Below are 18,620 nucleotides of genomic sequence, written 5' to 3' on the forward strand. Positions count from 1 at the left end.
TTTATAAATAAGCTGACATTAATATGCACTTCTCACATTTGACATGCAAGACTTACAAATCTTACTTCTTCTGTAATGACATCGTGGTGGACCTGGTACTGGGTGGCGTGCTGTGAGTGGTGTTTGGCATGAGAAAGGCCCCGTCTGGCCAGACTCGTGTAGTATTGGACAAAACGCGTCCGTCGCACCAGCAGATGCAGAATAAAGCACACCAGCACCATACAGATGGAAATGACGAAGAAGATGATGGTGTTCTTCCTCTCGTCTTTGATCAGCAGTTTGGTGAAGATGCGACTGAGTGAAATAATCACTCCTGCAGTGCCTGAACAGACAAAACAGACCAATTAGAAGCTTGCTTTTACAGTTCGAGAACAGATTTGTTTGTGCATGTACAGTAAGCTACAGTTTTATGCATACAGTGTGTGACTTTCGTGATCAGCAGTGCTCAATTTATTATTTTTTTTACTGTTTTTGTACAGCTTATATATTTTTCTTATACAGTGGTCCCTCGTTAATTGCAGGAGATACGTTCTAAAAATAACCCGCAATGCACAAAATCCACGAAGTAGTCAGCTTTATTTTTAATATATAGATTATCGATTTTTATTATTATAGATGTTTTAAGGCCGTAAAACCCCTCACTACACACTTTATACACTTTTCTCAGGCAGGCATTCACATTTTCACACTTTTCTCTCTTGTTTAAAACTCTTAAAGTTAAAGAAACATAAGTCCAGTATTAGAGAATTAGAGAATGAAACCAAAGATTAAAACCATTTGATCTTCATTTATTTATTCCGCAATGGCGCCTTACAGCCACATAACTTCTACCTTCCTTTAGCATGTCCAGAAGTTCAACATTTTGTGCGATGGTTAGTATCTTCCATTGCCTTTTGAGTGTTACCGCAGGTGTCTTTGACATTGCAGAACCTTTCGTCGACATTGTAGGGAGAAAACTTGCAAACATGCAGTGAAGCACTTGAGTCACACTGCTAGCGATCAAAGGTTTATGTTAATCTGGCAAGCTGAACGCATTCTGTACTGTACAGGACAATGGTCTACAGCCAATCAGGACGCAAAACATAATGCGCTAACCAGGAAGCAGAACGCAATGCGCTGTAGAAAAAAAGCATGTCAAATTCGCAAAACTGCAAGATCGCGAAAAGTGAACGAGGGATCACTGGTAAATTGGAGAGTTAAAAAAGGATCAACATCACAAATTGACAGAGCAGAGATCAAGGTCCCATGAGGCAATTTGGAAACATAAAAAAGAAAAACCCTCATTAACTATGAGCTACGGCCTCGGCTGCACAATATATCAGCACCAATATCCCTTCACGAGTTCACATTTGCAATCGTTTCAGAATAAAGTGTATTTGGCGTGCTGTCCGGAGAGAGGGCTCTGAGCTCGGGGAGACACCCCAACTCGAGTTATTCGCCTTATCAGGAAACAGAGAGGAATTGGGATTCGAGCGAAGTATCTAGCCTGGCCCCAGAATGCTCCCCCCGGGATTGTAATGTTTAAGAGGTGAGGTGACGGGGTGGTGAAGGGATGCTAAAGTCGTAAGATGCTGCAGGTAAGACAGCTTTGGTATATATAGGGGTTTGGTCAAGAACTGATTGGATAATAGAATAACTGTCAATGACGTATTTGATACTGAAACTTCTGCGCGTGCTCCTCCCGAAATTTGTTTATAAAACATCACAATGTGGGAATCAGCAATAGTCACATTAAAAGATCTGCAATGCTGAAATGGGATATAATGGGATATAATAAATCCGAGAGCACAAAACATTTGCGGAGTCACTAAGGGCGTTGAATTGGCATGGACGGAGGGGACGTGACCCCACCAATATCTAGCAATTACTGAAATGTCCCTACCAATAATTTAATCGTCTTCAAAATAAAATGTTGCTCTGTCAACCCTTAGTAACCTACTTGTGCACAAAGGGTTAAAGTCAAGTTTGCTATGAGTTCAATATAATACTATTAACCAGGGCTGTGCAATTAACCAAAATTAAGTTTCAGGATAAAACAGTTCAATTGCGTCACACACCTCTCTTCATTTATACCTCCTCAAAGCCAGATTTCAGTAAAGTCATGTAAATTGACTTGTGCAGCATGGAATGTGATTCATTAATTGTTATTTGTATTATTAAGTGTTTATCTTTTATTATAAAGTACTTTATTCATGTTTTTAAAAGCATAACAATATGCATAATGCATGTACTCTAGGGATGCATATCCTCACCAATGTCAAGAGGGACACCCTTGGTTTGAGACATTTTCATTTGGATGTGTTTCTAAGGCCTGTAAGAGCATTTAAAACCATTTGGGCAAAAGAAAGAATAAAGTATGGAGCTAAGATTAATTTATTTAATTATTTATATAACTATTTAGTGCTATTTTACATATGATTTTTGAATTTCTGTGTCTGAATACTGTTAGACTCCCTAGAAAACCATAAAGACTTGTGTATTTCATTTGATTCTTTGTATTCATCTTTGCTTGCATTTTGTTTATTATATTTTACATACATTCGCTCTCCTACAAATTCATCCCAATCTATTTAAAATGATGATTTTTTTTTTGTTAAGTCATCTATTTTAATCATTGAAATCATAATGACTGCATATAGCAGAAAAAGAAAATATCACAATGCCAGTTTATTTATAATGTCATGCAGACCTAGCATCGCCTGTGCAACTTTTAATTAGTTACAGTTAATTGCAGTCACGGTAATTAGCTGTGAACTGTTTATTAACTGAAAGAGCCTGTGTGAACATTTCCAGCCGAAATGAAATATAAATATAGAGTTTTATTCTAGCACTTCTCCATGTCATCTCAATCTCACAGCACTACTAAGCAACTGTAGGAGTGTTTAAAGATCCTTTAAAATTAAAATAAAGTTGTTTAGATGTTAGATTCAGTATATTAGTCTAAAGCAGTGGGTCCCTTGGTAATTTCCAAAAGTCAAATAAATTTGATTAAACTATTAGAATGACCATATTTTATCCATAATCCACAGAAGATAAAAATAGTAGTTAATAGTTACATAAAAAGCAACAATTTGCAAATGAAAATCCATCAGCCTTAGAATAATTATTGTTTTCATTGGATTGGTGTGTTTAGGTTAGATTAACAACACAGCAATAGTGTCAGATGCAGCAGATTGATTTTATAACACCAGGTTAAATTTTCTGACACCTTTATGGCAATAAAATACATTCAAAATAAATACAGGCCATAACTGAACATGGAGAATGATCTCTGAGAGGCGGTTTCCAAAATTAAATCAAGAATAGACTTGTGCTGAAAACGTTGTGCCCACCTTTAGCTGAGATTAATATTAAATTAAACAAATTAATAAATGACTATAAATATTATATGATTGTTAGACCGTTGCACTTTTTTGTGTTGTCAATATGCTCATGTTTATATAGGCCTATTGTTATGTGTGCAACGTGTGTATATTTATAACCACCTCCAAGAAATGTGAGGGTCGCGAGTTACTGGTTTTGTTATTTTGGGGGTTGCGGGCTGAAAAGTTTGGGAACTCCTGGTCTAAAGGATATCTATAAGCTAGTGTGCTCCAAAACAGTTACAAAATTTGCATTTAGATGATATAAACATCCAAAATTAGCAGTTTGTCACTTCCGCCTAAAATGAATCAACCATATTTTGACATCACCTCATACTTCAGTTTCTCATCAAATCTTCTGACCAATCAAATGCTCTGTAGTATCTGACATGCCCCACCCCCTTCAAGATGCATTTCATTTGCTTTTCAAAGCTCAACTACTCTCACTGATAAAAACAAAACATTATTGGCTTTTAAAAATGGGGGGGAGCTACTGTATCTCCCGCCCTTTCTTCGTGTTTCAGTTGACATTACATCAAACGTCAAATAAACATGCACATTTCGAAGCACTTCATGGGATCTTTAAAGATATTCAGCTCAAGTCATCAACTGAAGTCATCAGAGAAAGAACACCAAAAGCATATTTTCAGATTTTGATTAAAGGTAACTCTAGCTATGTTTCCATCCAAAAATGCAAATTAACTTTATGCGCAAAACTCGAATATCGCATAAAAGATGTGCGAATAAAGCAGGGTTTCCATCCAATAAGTCAAAGTGAACAAAATTGTCACTTCCTGATTATCTGGCGCCAAATATCAACAGTAAAAAACGGAATTTGATGCGATAAGAGAAGCTGCATGAATCTTTTCTTCATTTAATAAATAACTTGCACCTTAGAAGGCAATCCTGACACGCAGTGAATGCGCAGTGGAGTTTAAAGGCGTAAGATGCAGAGCAGATGCTCTTGACAGTTCTGGAGGTAATATAATAACACTCATACTAAAATGGTTAAGGTTTAACCCCAGTGCTATTTTAGGATTTCCGCCTGGATTTTGCCTACCCAAATATAAAAGCTTACCAAATCCACATGCAGAGGTGTAAATGCAAAAATTTGGTATCATTTTAAAGAAAACCCTTTGAATTTTCATAAAACATCATTGAAAGTGTTTAAAATAACTGTATATGTTTTCTGTGTTATAATAAACACCTAAAAAAAGAGGCGCCTTTTGTATTTTTTTATAAACTCCAATTTGAAAGTGTACCTTTTAGGTTCTGTGTGGTCTAGGTTGCTGTAATTAATGTTGGTGGTTCCTGCACATGTCTGTAATTATAGGAAAAAAGAAGAATGTCTCTACTATAATCTATGCAAAAGTTATTGTATTCCAACTGATGAGAGGTACTATACAAGCCACAGGAACCGATCATTGTTTTCATATTTCACTATTCTTTTGTTTGATCATACATAATTCACTGTGTTTGGACCACATCAGACATATAAAAGGATTACTTATGCACATCACCTCAAAAACAGAGGGGAAATGGCCCTGAAGCGCACAGCATAAGGTAAGAGATGACAGCTGTCTGTGCTATCTGGGGCTGCTTATTGATCATAAATGTACTGCTTTCACTTCTGCGCCATGGAAACACCGCGATTCATTCGACAACTGTTTAATATGTGAATATAATTCAGTAAAAAGGATGCTAGAACCGTATGAGCACCAGCAAGAGTTTTCATTTGAGCTATAACTTGTACATACGTCATATATGAATCATATGAAAAATATGAAAATGAACCAATGTTCAACACCCAACTCGGGTATCCAAAATACTGTCTATTTAAGTGTAAATAACTTTTGCACAGTGGTATAAAAACCGAAGTGATGCATATGTGCAAATATAGCTTCTACACTTTCAAACGAAACCACTTAAGGAGGTGTGGTGCAATGCTAGCCCTTTAAATCTTAAAGCGAACGTCGATGACGTCACAGAGTTTAACTGGTTAAGAATGACCAAAACAACATTTCAGATGTTTTACAATGTGCTCAGCTTGCTGGTTTGTCCATTAACGCACATTTTTATCATCACATGGTCTCTTATAACAAAATCACATGACTATTTTAATGCGCATACTGGAATTTGTTCGGTAAAAGTGTTTCTATCGTAGCTTATGTGCATCTTTTCTTATTGAATATTGCGCATAAAAATAGATCGATGGAAACGTAGCTTGTGACAAAATGATTAGTTCACCATAAAACTACAATATTGATGTCATGCAGACATTGATTATGAGCCTATCTGATGGCAGAATCCTCTTACTCTCTCCGGTCATCACACCCTGTGTGTAGCGTTTGGGAAGCATCCCCATGTAGCCATAGAAACTGGACTGCTGCACTGGAGACACAACAGGGGGAGATGCTGTTATGGCTGATAATGTCTGATTGAGAACACAATGTTCTGAGCACATGTCTGCAACCAGGATCAGCACATACCTGTGCATCCGAAAGCCACTGTACCCATAGACATCAGATTGATGACGTACGCCTGCTTGGTGGTGAACTTCTCCAGCCACACATCAAAAATGGTGACGAAAAGAAGAGGTCCAAGTGCAAAGAGGTAACCTGTAAGAGATCATACTAGTGTCAATAAATATTGAACTGCACAAGGATACTCTTAATTTTTCCAATTCTATTGACTACAAGTCATTTGTAAAATACAATTATTTAACAAAATACACAATATAAGGACATTGGTTATAAACAGCTAGCATTACATTGTGTTAAGAGAAGAAAATAGGCTGGCAGGAAATTCCTTTTCTTTTTACAATATGCAGAATATCTGTGCATGCATATACCATCATCAAATCGAACACACATTATGGCATTTGTTATAAATAGAATATATATATATATATATATATATATATATATATATATATATATATATATATATATATATATATATATATATATATATATATATATACTGTAAAAAATGCAGGGTTCCACACAATTCGTTCAGGTTGATCGATTAAGTTAACACTTTTAACAAATTTATGTGGATTGAACATTAAAAATTTAAGTTGTCCCAATGAAATCTCAAGAATTGTTTTGTTTCAGCTCATTTTAATTAAGTATTAATATTTTTTGAGTGTATTATGTCTATATGAATACACACATACATTAAAATACTTATATTTAACATAATATTATATAGAGACCATTTTGATTTACGTAAACAAGGTAAGGCAACTTTATTTATATATGCACATTTCATACACAGTGGCAAATTCAAAGTACTTTACATAAACAGGAATAAAAGAAGCAAGTATAAGAGAAATAAAAACAAATAATAAAAATGATAAAAAAAACAGATAAAATGTATTAAAACAGATTATAAAAGAATGAAAAAGAAGGAAAAAACATAATAGTGTGATCTGTCGGACATTGCACAGTACTCATTCAGTAAAGGCACAGCTAAACAGATGTGTTTTTTGTCTTGATTTGACTGTGCCTAATGTTGGAGCACATCTGATCATTTCTGGAAGCTGATTCCAGCAGTGAGGGGCATAGTGGCTGAAAGCCGATTCACCCTGCTTTGACTGAACTCTTGGAATTTTTAGTTTATATGATCCTAAAGATCTGAGTGATCTGTTAGGTTTGTATTCAGTGAGCATATCTGTAATGTATTGAGGTCCTAGGCCATTTAGTGATTTATAGACAAATAATAATCCTTCAAAATCTTAAGTAACTGGGAGCCTGTGTAAAGGCCTGAGGACAGGTGTGATGTGCTCTGATTTCCTGCTTCTGGTCAGAATCCTGGCAGCAGCGTTCTGGATGAGCTGCAAACAATAACAATGGTCCTAATGTATTTCCTGTTCTAGATCTTTATAAAGCTACTGAGAATCCAATAAGCTTCACATGTTGATACTTTTTTAATGACAGCCGTGTTAACATTACTTATGACTGAATCGCCACTTGTTACAGTTCTGAAAAAGTTTTAAGACAAGCAGGAACCAATGGACTAATGATATCGCCATATTGAAATGGTCTATTCTGTAAATACAAACTTTATTTTTACACACAATTATTCATGATTAGTCGTTAAATAGCACTAATAATATATATAATATATATATTAATACCAAATACATGTATATAGTGTACAAATATATAGTTATGTAAATAAACAAATATAAAAGAGTGCAATTCATTTTATAATAGTTCAGTGAACAAATGTAAGAATATGTTTTTATGGATTTGTACTTCACTCGTGTTCCAGTATCTGTGTAAAACGTCATTATTTTAGAGTTTAGATTCTCTGCCCGAGCCCAGACTTGACCCCTCCCCTTGACCCAATATTTTTGCCACAATCTTTAGGCTGGGCCGGGCTGTGATTAAGCATTTTTTGTTCGTTTTTTTAGTCATTACTTAATTAAGACTAATTGGGTGGAAAGCTATGTCATCATTGGTCTACAAAGTTGCACATTTCGGAACGCGTGTCTTGTGCAGCAACGCTTTAGCTCCTGCAACAGCATCTCCTCTGCTGGCCCACAATCACACTGCACGCGAGGTGAAGCAGCTCATGTGCAGTGTGTATGTAGCACAGAAACCATGCATAAAAATCAGTGGGTCTGATCAATGCATTCATTGAGTAAAATTGCTATTTTTTACTGTCATACAATGTGTTTTTGGTCATTATCAATGCACTGTCACTTTATTTAGCATGAGCAGCGGCAAAAATATACCCATCGCCGAAATGATCGCAACACTACAGCTTCAAATCTGCTCACGCTCCGCAATGACGCGTTGCTTCTGTGTGCGACATGAAAGTTCAAATCTGTAAACATGGATGCCGAAAAACACGTGCTGCTCACGCTCTGCACAGATTCTGTCATTTTTGGTCATATGCATAAGAGTAGTAAGATGTAATTCAAAGCGTAGTGTAATCTTTACTGCAGTAAATTTACAATAAAAACAAAATGTTACATTTCAATATAAATAAAATAGATATGATGTCTTTTTTGCCATCTCATTTTGTTTTAAACTTCAGTGCATCACAAAAATAAAGCAAACCAAAAAGTGAAATGGTCATATGATTGAGGCTTGACCAATCAGTGATGGATGTAGAATGATACAGAAGAGTCAATTAGGAACAGACCCATCTTCGTTTTCGAAGGTTAATAAAGTGTATGTACACTGAAACTTAACGTCAAATTTTTCAATTGCTGACAACTCTGAAGATGTGTGGATGGCAAAAGCTGTGCATTTTAAAGCTAAATTGCACTGGTTGTTCTGCCACCCAATGCTCCTTACATATGTTAGCAGACAAATAACTCCTCTTCCACTCACCACATAGTCAGCAGAGTATCCATCTCAGTGTGGTGATTGGTAAAGCATTGGATGGCAGAGCAATAGTGTAAACAGTCTGATACTGGTGTGTTTGTCTGCTAGACGTGAACCATCTCAGTGTGTTTCACAGTATTTTGTCAGTGCTTTTTTTCAGGTTAAGATGAGTGATGCAGCTGTCAGCCTCCACCCTCTCGCCTCAGGCCAGCAACTCTCTCTCTATCTGTCTCTCTCCGTCTCTCTCTGGTCAATCAGCGGCCTCCTCCTCCCCCATCTCTTTTTTGTGTGTCAGTCTGCTCTGAATAAACACACTCACCCACAGTGATCCTGGTGTGCAGGCTCAGCATCTCCACCAGGACATTGTTCAGGATCACGGCCACTAGCGCCACAAGAATATACGTTAAACCCATGTCAAACACGATGGATGTTCCTGAAAGACACACAAGACAAACACCTTGAACTTTATTGTATTTTATGTTTACACCATCACTGAATGGCAGGGAGAAGAGGGATGCAGTTACATTAAGATGTCAAAGCTGAAATATTAGAAAGATAAAGTTTTTGACATATATATGTATATATATATATATATATATATATATATGTATATATATATATATATATATATATATATGTATATATATATATATATATATATATATATATATATATATATATATATATATATATATATATATATATATATATATATATATATATATATGTATGTATGTATGTATGTATGTATGTATATATATATATATATATATATATATATATATATATATATATATATGTATGTATGTATGTATGTATGTATGTATATATATATATATATATATATATATATATATATATATATATATATATATATATATATATATATATATATATATATATATATATATAAAGTTGATATATATATATACAAAATATATTGTTGATATATATATATATATATATATATATATATATATATATATATTTATAAAGTTGATATATATATATATATATATATACAAAATATATTGTACATATATATACAATTACAAAATACAAAAAAAAATACAAATAACAAATACAAAAATACAAATACAAAAAAAGATTGATACAGTTGATATATATATACACAAAATATATATATATATATATATATATATATATATATATATATATATATATATATAGTTAATATATATATATACAAAATATATATATATATACAGTTGAAGTCAGAATTATTAGCCCCCTTTTAATTGTTTTTCTTTTTTAGATATTTGCCAAATGATGTTTAACAGAGCAAAGAAATTTTCACAGTATGTCTGATAATATTTTCTCTTCTGGAGAAAGTCTTATTTGTTTTATTTCGGCTAGAATATAAGGAGTTTTTAATTTTTTTAAAACCATTTTAAAGTCAACATTATTAGCCCCTTTAATCTATTTTATTTCGATAGTCAACAGAACAAACCCTAACCTACGTAGTTAACCTAATTAACCTAGTTAAGCCTTTAAATATCACTTTAAGCTCTATAGAAGTGTCTTGAATTGAACTGAAGTCAGAATGTATGTAATATGTGTATATATATATATATATATATATATATATATATATATATATATATATATATATATATATATATATATATATATATATATATATATATATATATATATATATATATATATATATATATATATATATATATATATATATGACATCTTTACAGAAATGGTACTATATCATGATATGTTGTGATCAGGATATGAGAGTTTTGTCATATCGCCCAGTCCTATTATAACATTTTAAAAACTGAAATATCATGAATTACTGCCTTGTTTCTATGGTTTTATATGCCAGGTACAATATGATATGAGGCATGAATATAATGTAGTACCTTCAAATTTATGATGCAGGTAGTCGACATCGGTGATGAAGCTATTGTAAGGCAGCAGGAAGCCCACTCCAGCCAGGAGCATGGCAAAGTAAATCCCATGGTAGCGATCATCTGGAATAGCCTCTTCGAACACTACACACACACACACACACACACAAAATTACAAACACAACAACTGACAGTTATAAACAAAAGTCCTGTCCTTAATTTGTTTGTATGATACACCAAAATCTGTTAATATTTTATAAGTTAATATTTTATTAGTTAATATTTTATTAGTTATTGTTTTATTATGTTAATTTCAATATTAGTTTCTCAGCTGGTGTGTTTCTCTTTGAAGTCTATTTATTAATATGTATGAGACGCTTGACATTTTGCTCTCTCTCTCTCTCTCTCTCTCTCTCTCTCACTCACTCTCTTTTTCACTCTGGATGAGGAACTGACTGATGGAGGCACTTCTGCTCAGCTTGCTGGCTTTATAATGGTTGCACAGCTTTAGTATTTTAGTTTAGAGATGTATGAAATAAAATTAGGTTTATACATGTAAATTCGGAATCTGTGAGTTTTAAAATCACTGAGTTATAAACACTTGAAAGAAAATGATAAGTAAATCTGAACGTATTGCTCACAATTCTGACTTTCAGGAATATTCATTCATTCATTTTCTTTTCGGCTTAGTCCCTTTAATAATCTGGGGTCGCCACAGCGGAATGAACTGCCAACTTATTCGGCATATGTTTTACGCAGCGGATGTCCTTCCAGCTGCAACCCCTCACTTCGAATTCAGAATTATTATGAGATATAGTTTTATAACATTGAACTGTTGCAGTAAAAAAACTCATGAATTGAATTTAACAGAGCAAAGAATTTTTTACAGTATGTCTGATAATATTTTTTCTTCTGGAGAAAGTCTTTTTTTATTTGTTTTATATTTGTTTTATTTCGACAAGAATAAAAGCAGTTTTTAGTTTTTAAAAATCCATTTTAAGGTCAAAATTATTAGCCCCTTTAAGCATTTTTTTTAAACTATCGTTAAAAATGCAGCTTAACCTAAATCCTTATTAAACTAAATCCTTAACCTATATCCTTAAAATATTATTTACTGCCATCATGGCAAAGATAAAATAAATCAGTTATTAGAAATGAGTTATTAAAACTATTAAGTTTAGGAATGTGTTTAAAAAAAAAAATAATCTTCTCTCCGTTAAACAGAAATTGGGGGAAAAAAATAAACAGGGGGGCTAATAATTCTGACTTCAACTGTGTGTGTGTGTATATTATATATATATATATATATATATATATATATATATATATATATATATATATATATATATATATATATATATATATATATATATATATATATATATATATATATATATATATACATACATACATATATAAACATCACAAAAAACTTTGTTATTCTGTTTAAGAAATGAGGTTCCACCATTTCATTTGTTTAAATTTACTGTTTTATTTTAGTGTTTAGTGCAGTTTAACATGTTTTGAGGGTACTAGCTATAGTAATTACAATTATTAGGTATAATAATTACATGCAGCTTAACCTACACCCTTACCATAGACATGTAGTTGGTATATGAAATAATGTTACTCAGTAGTTAAATGAATAGTTACAAGGACACCTTATGATAAAGTATAACCCAACATTTTCTGATCCTGGACCATCATTCCTGTTAGCAAACTAAATCTAAGCCAAATACCTACACATAAACCTAAGCCTAACTGAGAGTTATTTCTAAAATCAAATGGAAAAATAGGTGAATAATAAGGATGTATAAGCACCAAACTATACCTACAAGCCTAAACTAGACATACACTATTAAACTGTCCCTCAAAGCTGACTGGATGATTGAGATGTTGCTCCAGGATCAACAAAGATACTGATCCAGGAACATGTTGCACTTGATAAAATCAGTTTTTGCTGCATGTTATAATGATGCTGCATTGCATTTCTCTGCATAAATTATGAAGATGGCTCTTGAGTTTGCATTTCTTATTTTGTATAAACATATAAAACATGTTTGCATTTTATTATCTATATTTTTACATACAGTATAATGTCTAATGTTTTTACTCTGCATGTTCAGCTTTCAGCTAAAAGAATCTACCAACCTCCAAAGAACCAGAGATCAAGAATTAACCAGTTCACAGATCAGTTAATGTAATAAGCATGACCTCTGTAACCAGGCAACATGAAGACACAGCAGACTCAGCTCATAACATGATTAGACCCAGCTAGTACATGCCAAATAATGTCACCTTTGCAACCAATCCTTACCCAACCAAAATCAGCATTAAAGAGATTTACCCAAAATATTACAACGTACTCACTTTTTACTCACCCTCAACCAATTCAAGACTTTATGGGTTTCTTTGTTTTCTGCTGAACACAAAAGAAGATATTTTGAACAATGTTAGAAACCAGTAACCACTCACTTCCATACTAAGAAAAATAAATACTATGGAAGTCAATGGTTACCGGTTTTCAGCTTCCTTCAAAATATCTTCTTTTGTGTTCAACTCAGACAGGTTTGGAACAAATGAAGGTTTAGTTAATGATGACTCAATTTTCAGTTTTGGGTGAACTATCCCTTTAATGCACAACATACAGCTAATACAAACATTATAATATCGCATCGTTATACTGAGTCAAATCACATTCAGCGTAGACTCACCAGGCTCTGAAAGGGCCAGAACTCCTTTATCAGAGATGTCTTTGCCCTGACAGTCCTCTTCTTCCAGCTGGTAGCTCTCGAAGCTAAAGCTCATCACCACGTTCCCCTCGGGGGTCTGCCCTGGGGTGGCCTGTTTACGTCTCTCTGCTCCTTTTGAGCCCATAGTCCCTTATTTGGGCTGGTGTTTCTTTCAGAAAGGCCTTTAACAGCGTGAGAATTTTGATCTGTAAGAGGATGAAAATGATTTGTTATGTACGCCAGAAAAGTACACTATTAGTTAGGAAACAGCAGGGTTTTTGAACATTAGAAGTGTCTTATGCTCACCAAAGCTGCTTTTATGTTATCAAACATATGATAAAAACTGTAATATTGAGAAATTGTTTTGTGTTCTTTATTTATTCATGCTTGGTGGACCGAAAATCATCAATTAATCATTATGTTTGAAAACTTTTGATTCATGCACTGAAAAAAATGGTTCATTGCAATTGATTACATTACAATTTCATTACAACATTTCATATAAACTAAATTTAAGCAAAAAATTAAGCTGAATATAAATACTAAATTTCATTTGTTTGTTTAAATTAAATAGTTTGCAACCATTAAAAAAATTAAAATCCAATGAATCATTTTTATCTGACAGAAAACAGATTAGAAAAAATATTATAAGCTCCTTTTTAATATACAGTAATATTCAAAATATAGTCCAGAAAAACTATTTTAGCATCAAGTTTTTCTTCTTTTAAATAAATGCAGCATTGGTAGACTGTAAAAATGCAGAGATCTACACAATTTATTCATGTCCCAACATAAATCGATTAAGTTAACGTTCAAATTTAAGTGGATTGAACATAAACGATTAAGTTGTCCCAAAATAATCTACAGCATTGTGTTGTTTCAGCTCATTTTAAGTAAGTTGTTTGAACCAACAGCAAAAAATAATTGTTGGTGTGTAAGTGAGACTTATTCAGGCACATATGACCTCACTGGACTAAAGAAGCAGTAAAACGTTTTATGCACTCTATGACTTTTCCTCATGTTACATCTTGTCTTACTTGTTGGTCACACACCAGTAAAACAGTTTAATCAGTTGAATCACTTTATAAACAGACACTTACAGTGTTTGATCAGAAGACTATTAGGTATCACCATTATAATGTAACACACAACATTATTTATTGAGCTTTGATAATATGACATTTTGGCTGATGCTTGTGTGATTTTTAAAATTTTAGATGGATGTGCTCCACCTCCATTATGTGAGTTTGAGACGCAGAAGAATAATAATGGCAGAGCAACACAATCTATTACTAGAGGAGACTGTGCTGTGCTGTTTAGACGTACAATTTTTGCACGGTCAGTCTTCTCAGTTAGAGCCAGTAATTTCTGAAACCCACACCCTATTGATTTAAAGGGTATTACAAATTACTCAACATTTAAATACAAGTTAAAGAAATAGCTAAAAGCAAATCAAGTTTGTGATCATGTGTAATTCTTTTCTCTAGGTCTTTCGAAATTCTTATATGTTTTGTCCTTTTGGTGTATGTAGCTTTACTGTTATTGTATGTGTAATAATGTGTTTTTTGATGTTAGGTTGCCTTTTTAAAATCTGGCAAGGGGCAACAGATGAAAATTAGCCCTTGTGGCTAAATCTGGCTTATTTACAGTTTTACAGTTGATTAATGAGCATTGTCCCTGTTAAATAAAATAAATCTTACATTTTAAATTCATTCATTCATTCACTGTAAAAAATGCAGGGTTTCACACAATTCATTCATGTTGTCCCAACACAAATTGATTAAGTTAACTTAACCCTTTTAACAAATTTAAGTGGATTGAACATAAAAAAATAAGTTGTCCCAATGAAATCTCAAGAATTGTGTTGTTTCAGCTCATCTGAAATAAGTAGTTTGAACAAGTAAATTTGAAAAACTATATATTCATTAATTCGTTTTCTTTTCAGCTTAGTCCGTTTATTAATAAGTGGTCACCACAGCGGAATGAACCACCAACTTATTCAGGATATTTTTTATGCAGCGGATGCCCTTCCAGCTGCCCTTCGAACCAGCAACCTTCTTGCTGTGTGGTGATCATTAAAATTATAATAATTTTTTACATTTTCAAATGTTGTGCATTTAAAGTAAATGTATTTAAACATTATTTTAAAGGGATAGTTCACCCAAAATTGAAACTTTTGTCCTAATTTAATCACCCTTCACTTGTTCCAAACCTTTGTGAGTTTCTTTATTCTGTTGAACACTATATATTTTGAAGAAAGCTGAAAAACTGTAACCACTGACTTCCAAAGTATTTGTTTTTCCTACTACGTATATAAGTCAATGGTTACAGGTTTTCAGCTTTCTACAAATTATCTAATAAACTCACAAAGGTTTGGAATCACTTTTATGTGAGTAAATAGTGGGTAAATTTTCCTTTTTTTGACTATCTCTTTAATATAGTTTATTATAAAACTATTGTCCTCTACTCAAACATAATTATCACATATTAATCTTAACGTCTTCAACAAATAAACAATATCTAAGCATGGTTCCATGCATGTTTTATTTTAGTTTTGCAAGCATCTCTGATGCACATCAAGTTCAATACACACTTTATGGGCATAATAACTTTTGATTGTACTCTCTTATATTGTTATAATTCACTGAGATGAAAGGACCCTGTGATGTCCAATTGGCTCTAGTGACCGAACACTGAAATGTAATAACAGCATGTGAAGAGCCGCCTCGAGCCACTGTCTGTGAAGTCAGCCATGCCATTTGACATTTCACTTTTGGCTACATGCTGCAAAGTAATATCCTTTTTTATTTCTATTTGCATTCGAATGCATGTGCATCACTACTCATGTATTGTCAAGGGATATACTGCATTTCTGTGTGGTTTATTTTAGGAAAGGACAGTCAGATGCTCTCCAAATAAAAATCTATTTTCCTAATGCAAATCAGCCTCTTCCAGCAAGCAGAGCCTTGGCCAGGATGCCACATGATATTGAAATTTTCTTCGTCTTGGAAATCTGCCAATGTCTTTGAAGGAGGATGGGGCCAGCAGTGCACGACTGCTTCAAAAGAAAAGCAATCTTTGATATCAGTGTTACGTCACTGACTAGAGAGCGGCTGGCCACATTTTGTGCCTCGTCTGACCGTGTTTCTTTGTGTAAATAGTGAATAAACCAACTGGAAATGTTCAGCGTCAAACTGTCGATCATTTAACTTTGTAAGCAAACAAAGATGTACGACATATTCACCAAGCTGTCGTGCAGTCCATATTATCACAGTGACTCATGTTGTTTAACTAAGATATAGCATATCAACATGCAAATAAAAGGCAGGGTCAGCACCTGCTACTGAACTGTCAATCATTATAGACTCCTCCTATTTACTACTGATGAGCAGTAAAGACATAATAATAGCATTTATAAATATTTATTAAATTATAAAAAAGCTTTCTAAAAGGATAAAGAGAGCTGATGAATGCAAATGAAGTACAGAAAATAAAAGACCCTGATTCTCGTATGCATTGTTGTGTATTTGTGTATAACCTAATGTAATAAGTGAAGTTTGTGTGAGAATTTGAGTTTTTACAAAACAAGATGCAGGGGACTTTGTCAGAATCCAAATGCAGTTTATGAAAACTTTTGTACCGGTATATCATGGTTTTTATTGTAGTAAAAAATATAGTACTCATGTTTTCTTGAGTATTAATTACTTTTCCCATTACCTTTTCTGTACAACCATATTAATAAAAATGCCTAGGTTATAAACTATGGCTAATTTAGCCATTAAACAAGGTTAATTGTTGGATATAATTGGTTTAACTACGATAAATAGGCTACTTTCCACTTACACACGATGGTTAGCTTACTTTTCATGAGGGCAAATATGCTAAATAAACTAATCTACTTAGCTAACATGTTTAATCAACGCTAGCTGCAAGGCTAATAAAAACAGCTGTATATCAACACACGCCTTCCCGTGGACACATCACTTTTTTCTTATCAAAATGTTCACTCTTTGGAGAAATACTTATTTACACAAAACTCGATATCTGCTTTATTTACCGTGCCTTGTCTTGTTATCGCAGCACATATTTCTATTATTCATCTAGCAGCGCTCATGCATCATTTTTATACAAAAGCGATCCAGTCATCACAGACAACAGGTTAAATCTTACCCCCGAACAGTCAGATGCGTCTTTGCGCTATGATTCGCATGTTCCTCCGTGCAACCGTAAGCCTTCTTCTCTACACAGAAAACCGTTTCATCGTCCGTGTGTTGTTTGGGTTCTCCGGTGAAAATATCCTCCTGCACAAGGTGAAGAGGAACAGAGCCGCTGTCATTCTCCCACCCACACAGCGTTTGAATCGGTCTGTGAGCCTCCAGTCTGTCAAGGCAACCGCTTTCATTAGGATACTGCTTTAAAGAAACACGCGTTAATGCACTTCAGGATTTTAAATGCATGATGCATATCTATATAGCAATAATTAACGAACACATTTTAAAATCTTATATATCAGAGACATAAAACATGCATTCATTCAGTTTCTTTTCAGCTTAGTCCCTTTATTAATCCGGGGTTGCCACAGCGGAATGAACCGCCAATTTATCCAGCATATGTTTTACACAGCGGATGCCCTTCCAGCTGCAACCCATCACTGGGAAACAAACACACTCATTCACTACGGACAATTTAGCCTATTCACCTATAGTGCATGTCTTTAGACTTGTAGGGGAAACCAGAGCACTCGGAGGAAACCCACGCGAATAGGGAGAGAACATGCAAATTCCACACAGAAATGCCAGCTGACGGCTCGAACCAAGGATCATCTTGCTTTGAGGCAACAGCGCTACCCACTGCGCCACATGAAAAAACATTATTATGGTTTATGCAAAAATATATTAGGCATACATTTTCAACACTAATAATATTTCTTAGACAGCAGATGAACATTAGAATGAATTTTCAATTATGATTATTACACTGAAGATTGAAGTAATGTAGCTGAAAAGATATTTAAGATGGAATAATAATAACAAATAAGAAATAGGCGTATAGGTTGTTGTTGTTTTAAAGATTTAAATTAAAGGAAGATTATTAAGTTTATTTTACATGAACATAGTGTTTTAGGCTAAGCCAGAACTTTTCCTATCCTATCTTTTTTTGCCTCATCCAAAAAAAATAATTTAAACATAGTCATCTGAAAAAATATAATTGTGTACATTGACTGAAACTGACTAAAACCATTGTATTATAGTGTTGAGACATGGACTGATGTGATATTATAATTTCACAAATATACAG

General features: G+C 33.6%; 1 protein-coding gene across 2 annotated transcripts in view; it reads right to left on the bottom strand.

Moving 5' to 3' along the window:
* Positions 1-17,705, bottom strand: part of slc29a4a (solute carrier family 29 member 4a) — a 32,718-nt gene extending 15,013 nt beyond the window's left edge. The window contains exons 1-7 of one of the 2 annotated variants that reach the window (XM_056451797.1): positions 17,493-17,705; positions 13,305-13,528; positions 10,603-10,734; positions 9,024-9,137; positions 5,852-5,980; positions 5,679-5,753; positions 66-322 (exon numbers count right to left, since the gene is read on the bottom strand). In XM_056451797.1, coding sequence (XP_056307772.1) covers positions 66-322; positions 5,679-5,753; positions 5,852-5,980; positions 9,024-9,137; positions 10,603-10,734; positions 13,305-13,467 — 870 coding nt within the window. In that variant the 5' untranslated portion in view covers positions 13,468-13,528; positions 17,493-17,705. Of the gene's footprint in view, positions 1-56; positions 323-5,678; positions 5,754-5,851; positions 5,981-9,023; positions 9,138-10,602; positions 10,735-13,304; positions 13,529-17,492 lie in introns of both variants that reach the window. The other variant, XM_056451788.1, reaches the window with a different exon arrangement.
* Between the last annotated feature and the right edge of the window lie 915 nt (positions 17,706-18,620).

The sequence above is a fragment of the Danio aesculapii genome, chromosome 3, assembly GCF_903798145.1.
Source record: "Danio aesculapii chromosome 3, fDanAes4.1, whole genome shotgun sequence".
Taxonomy (NCBI): Eukaryota; Metazoa; Chordata; class Actinopteri; order Cypriniformes; family Danionidae; genus Danio; species Danio aesculapii.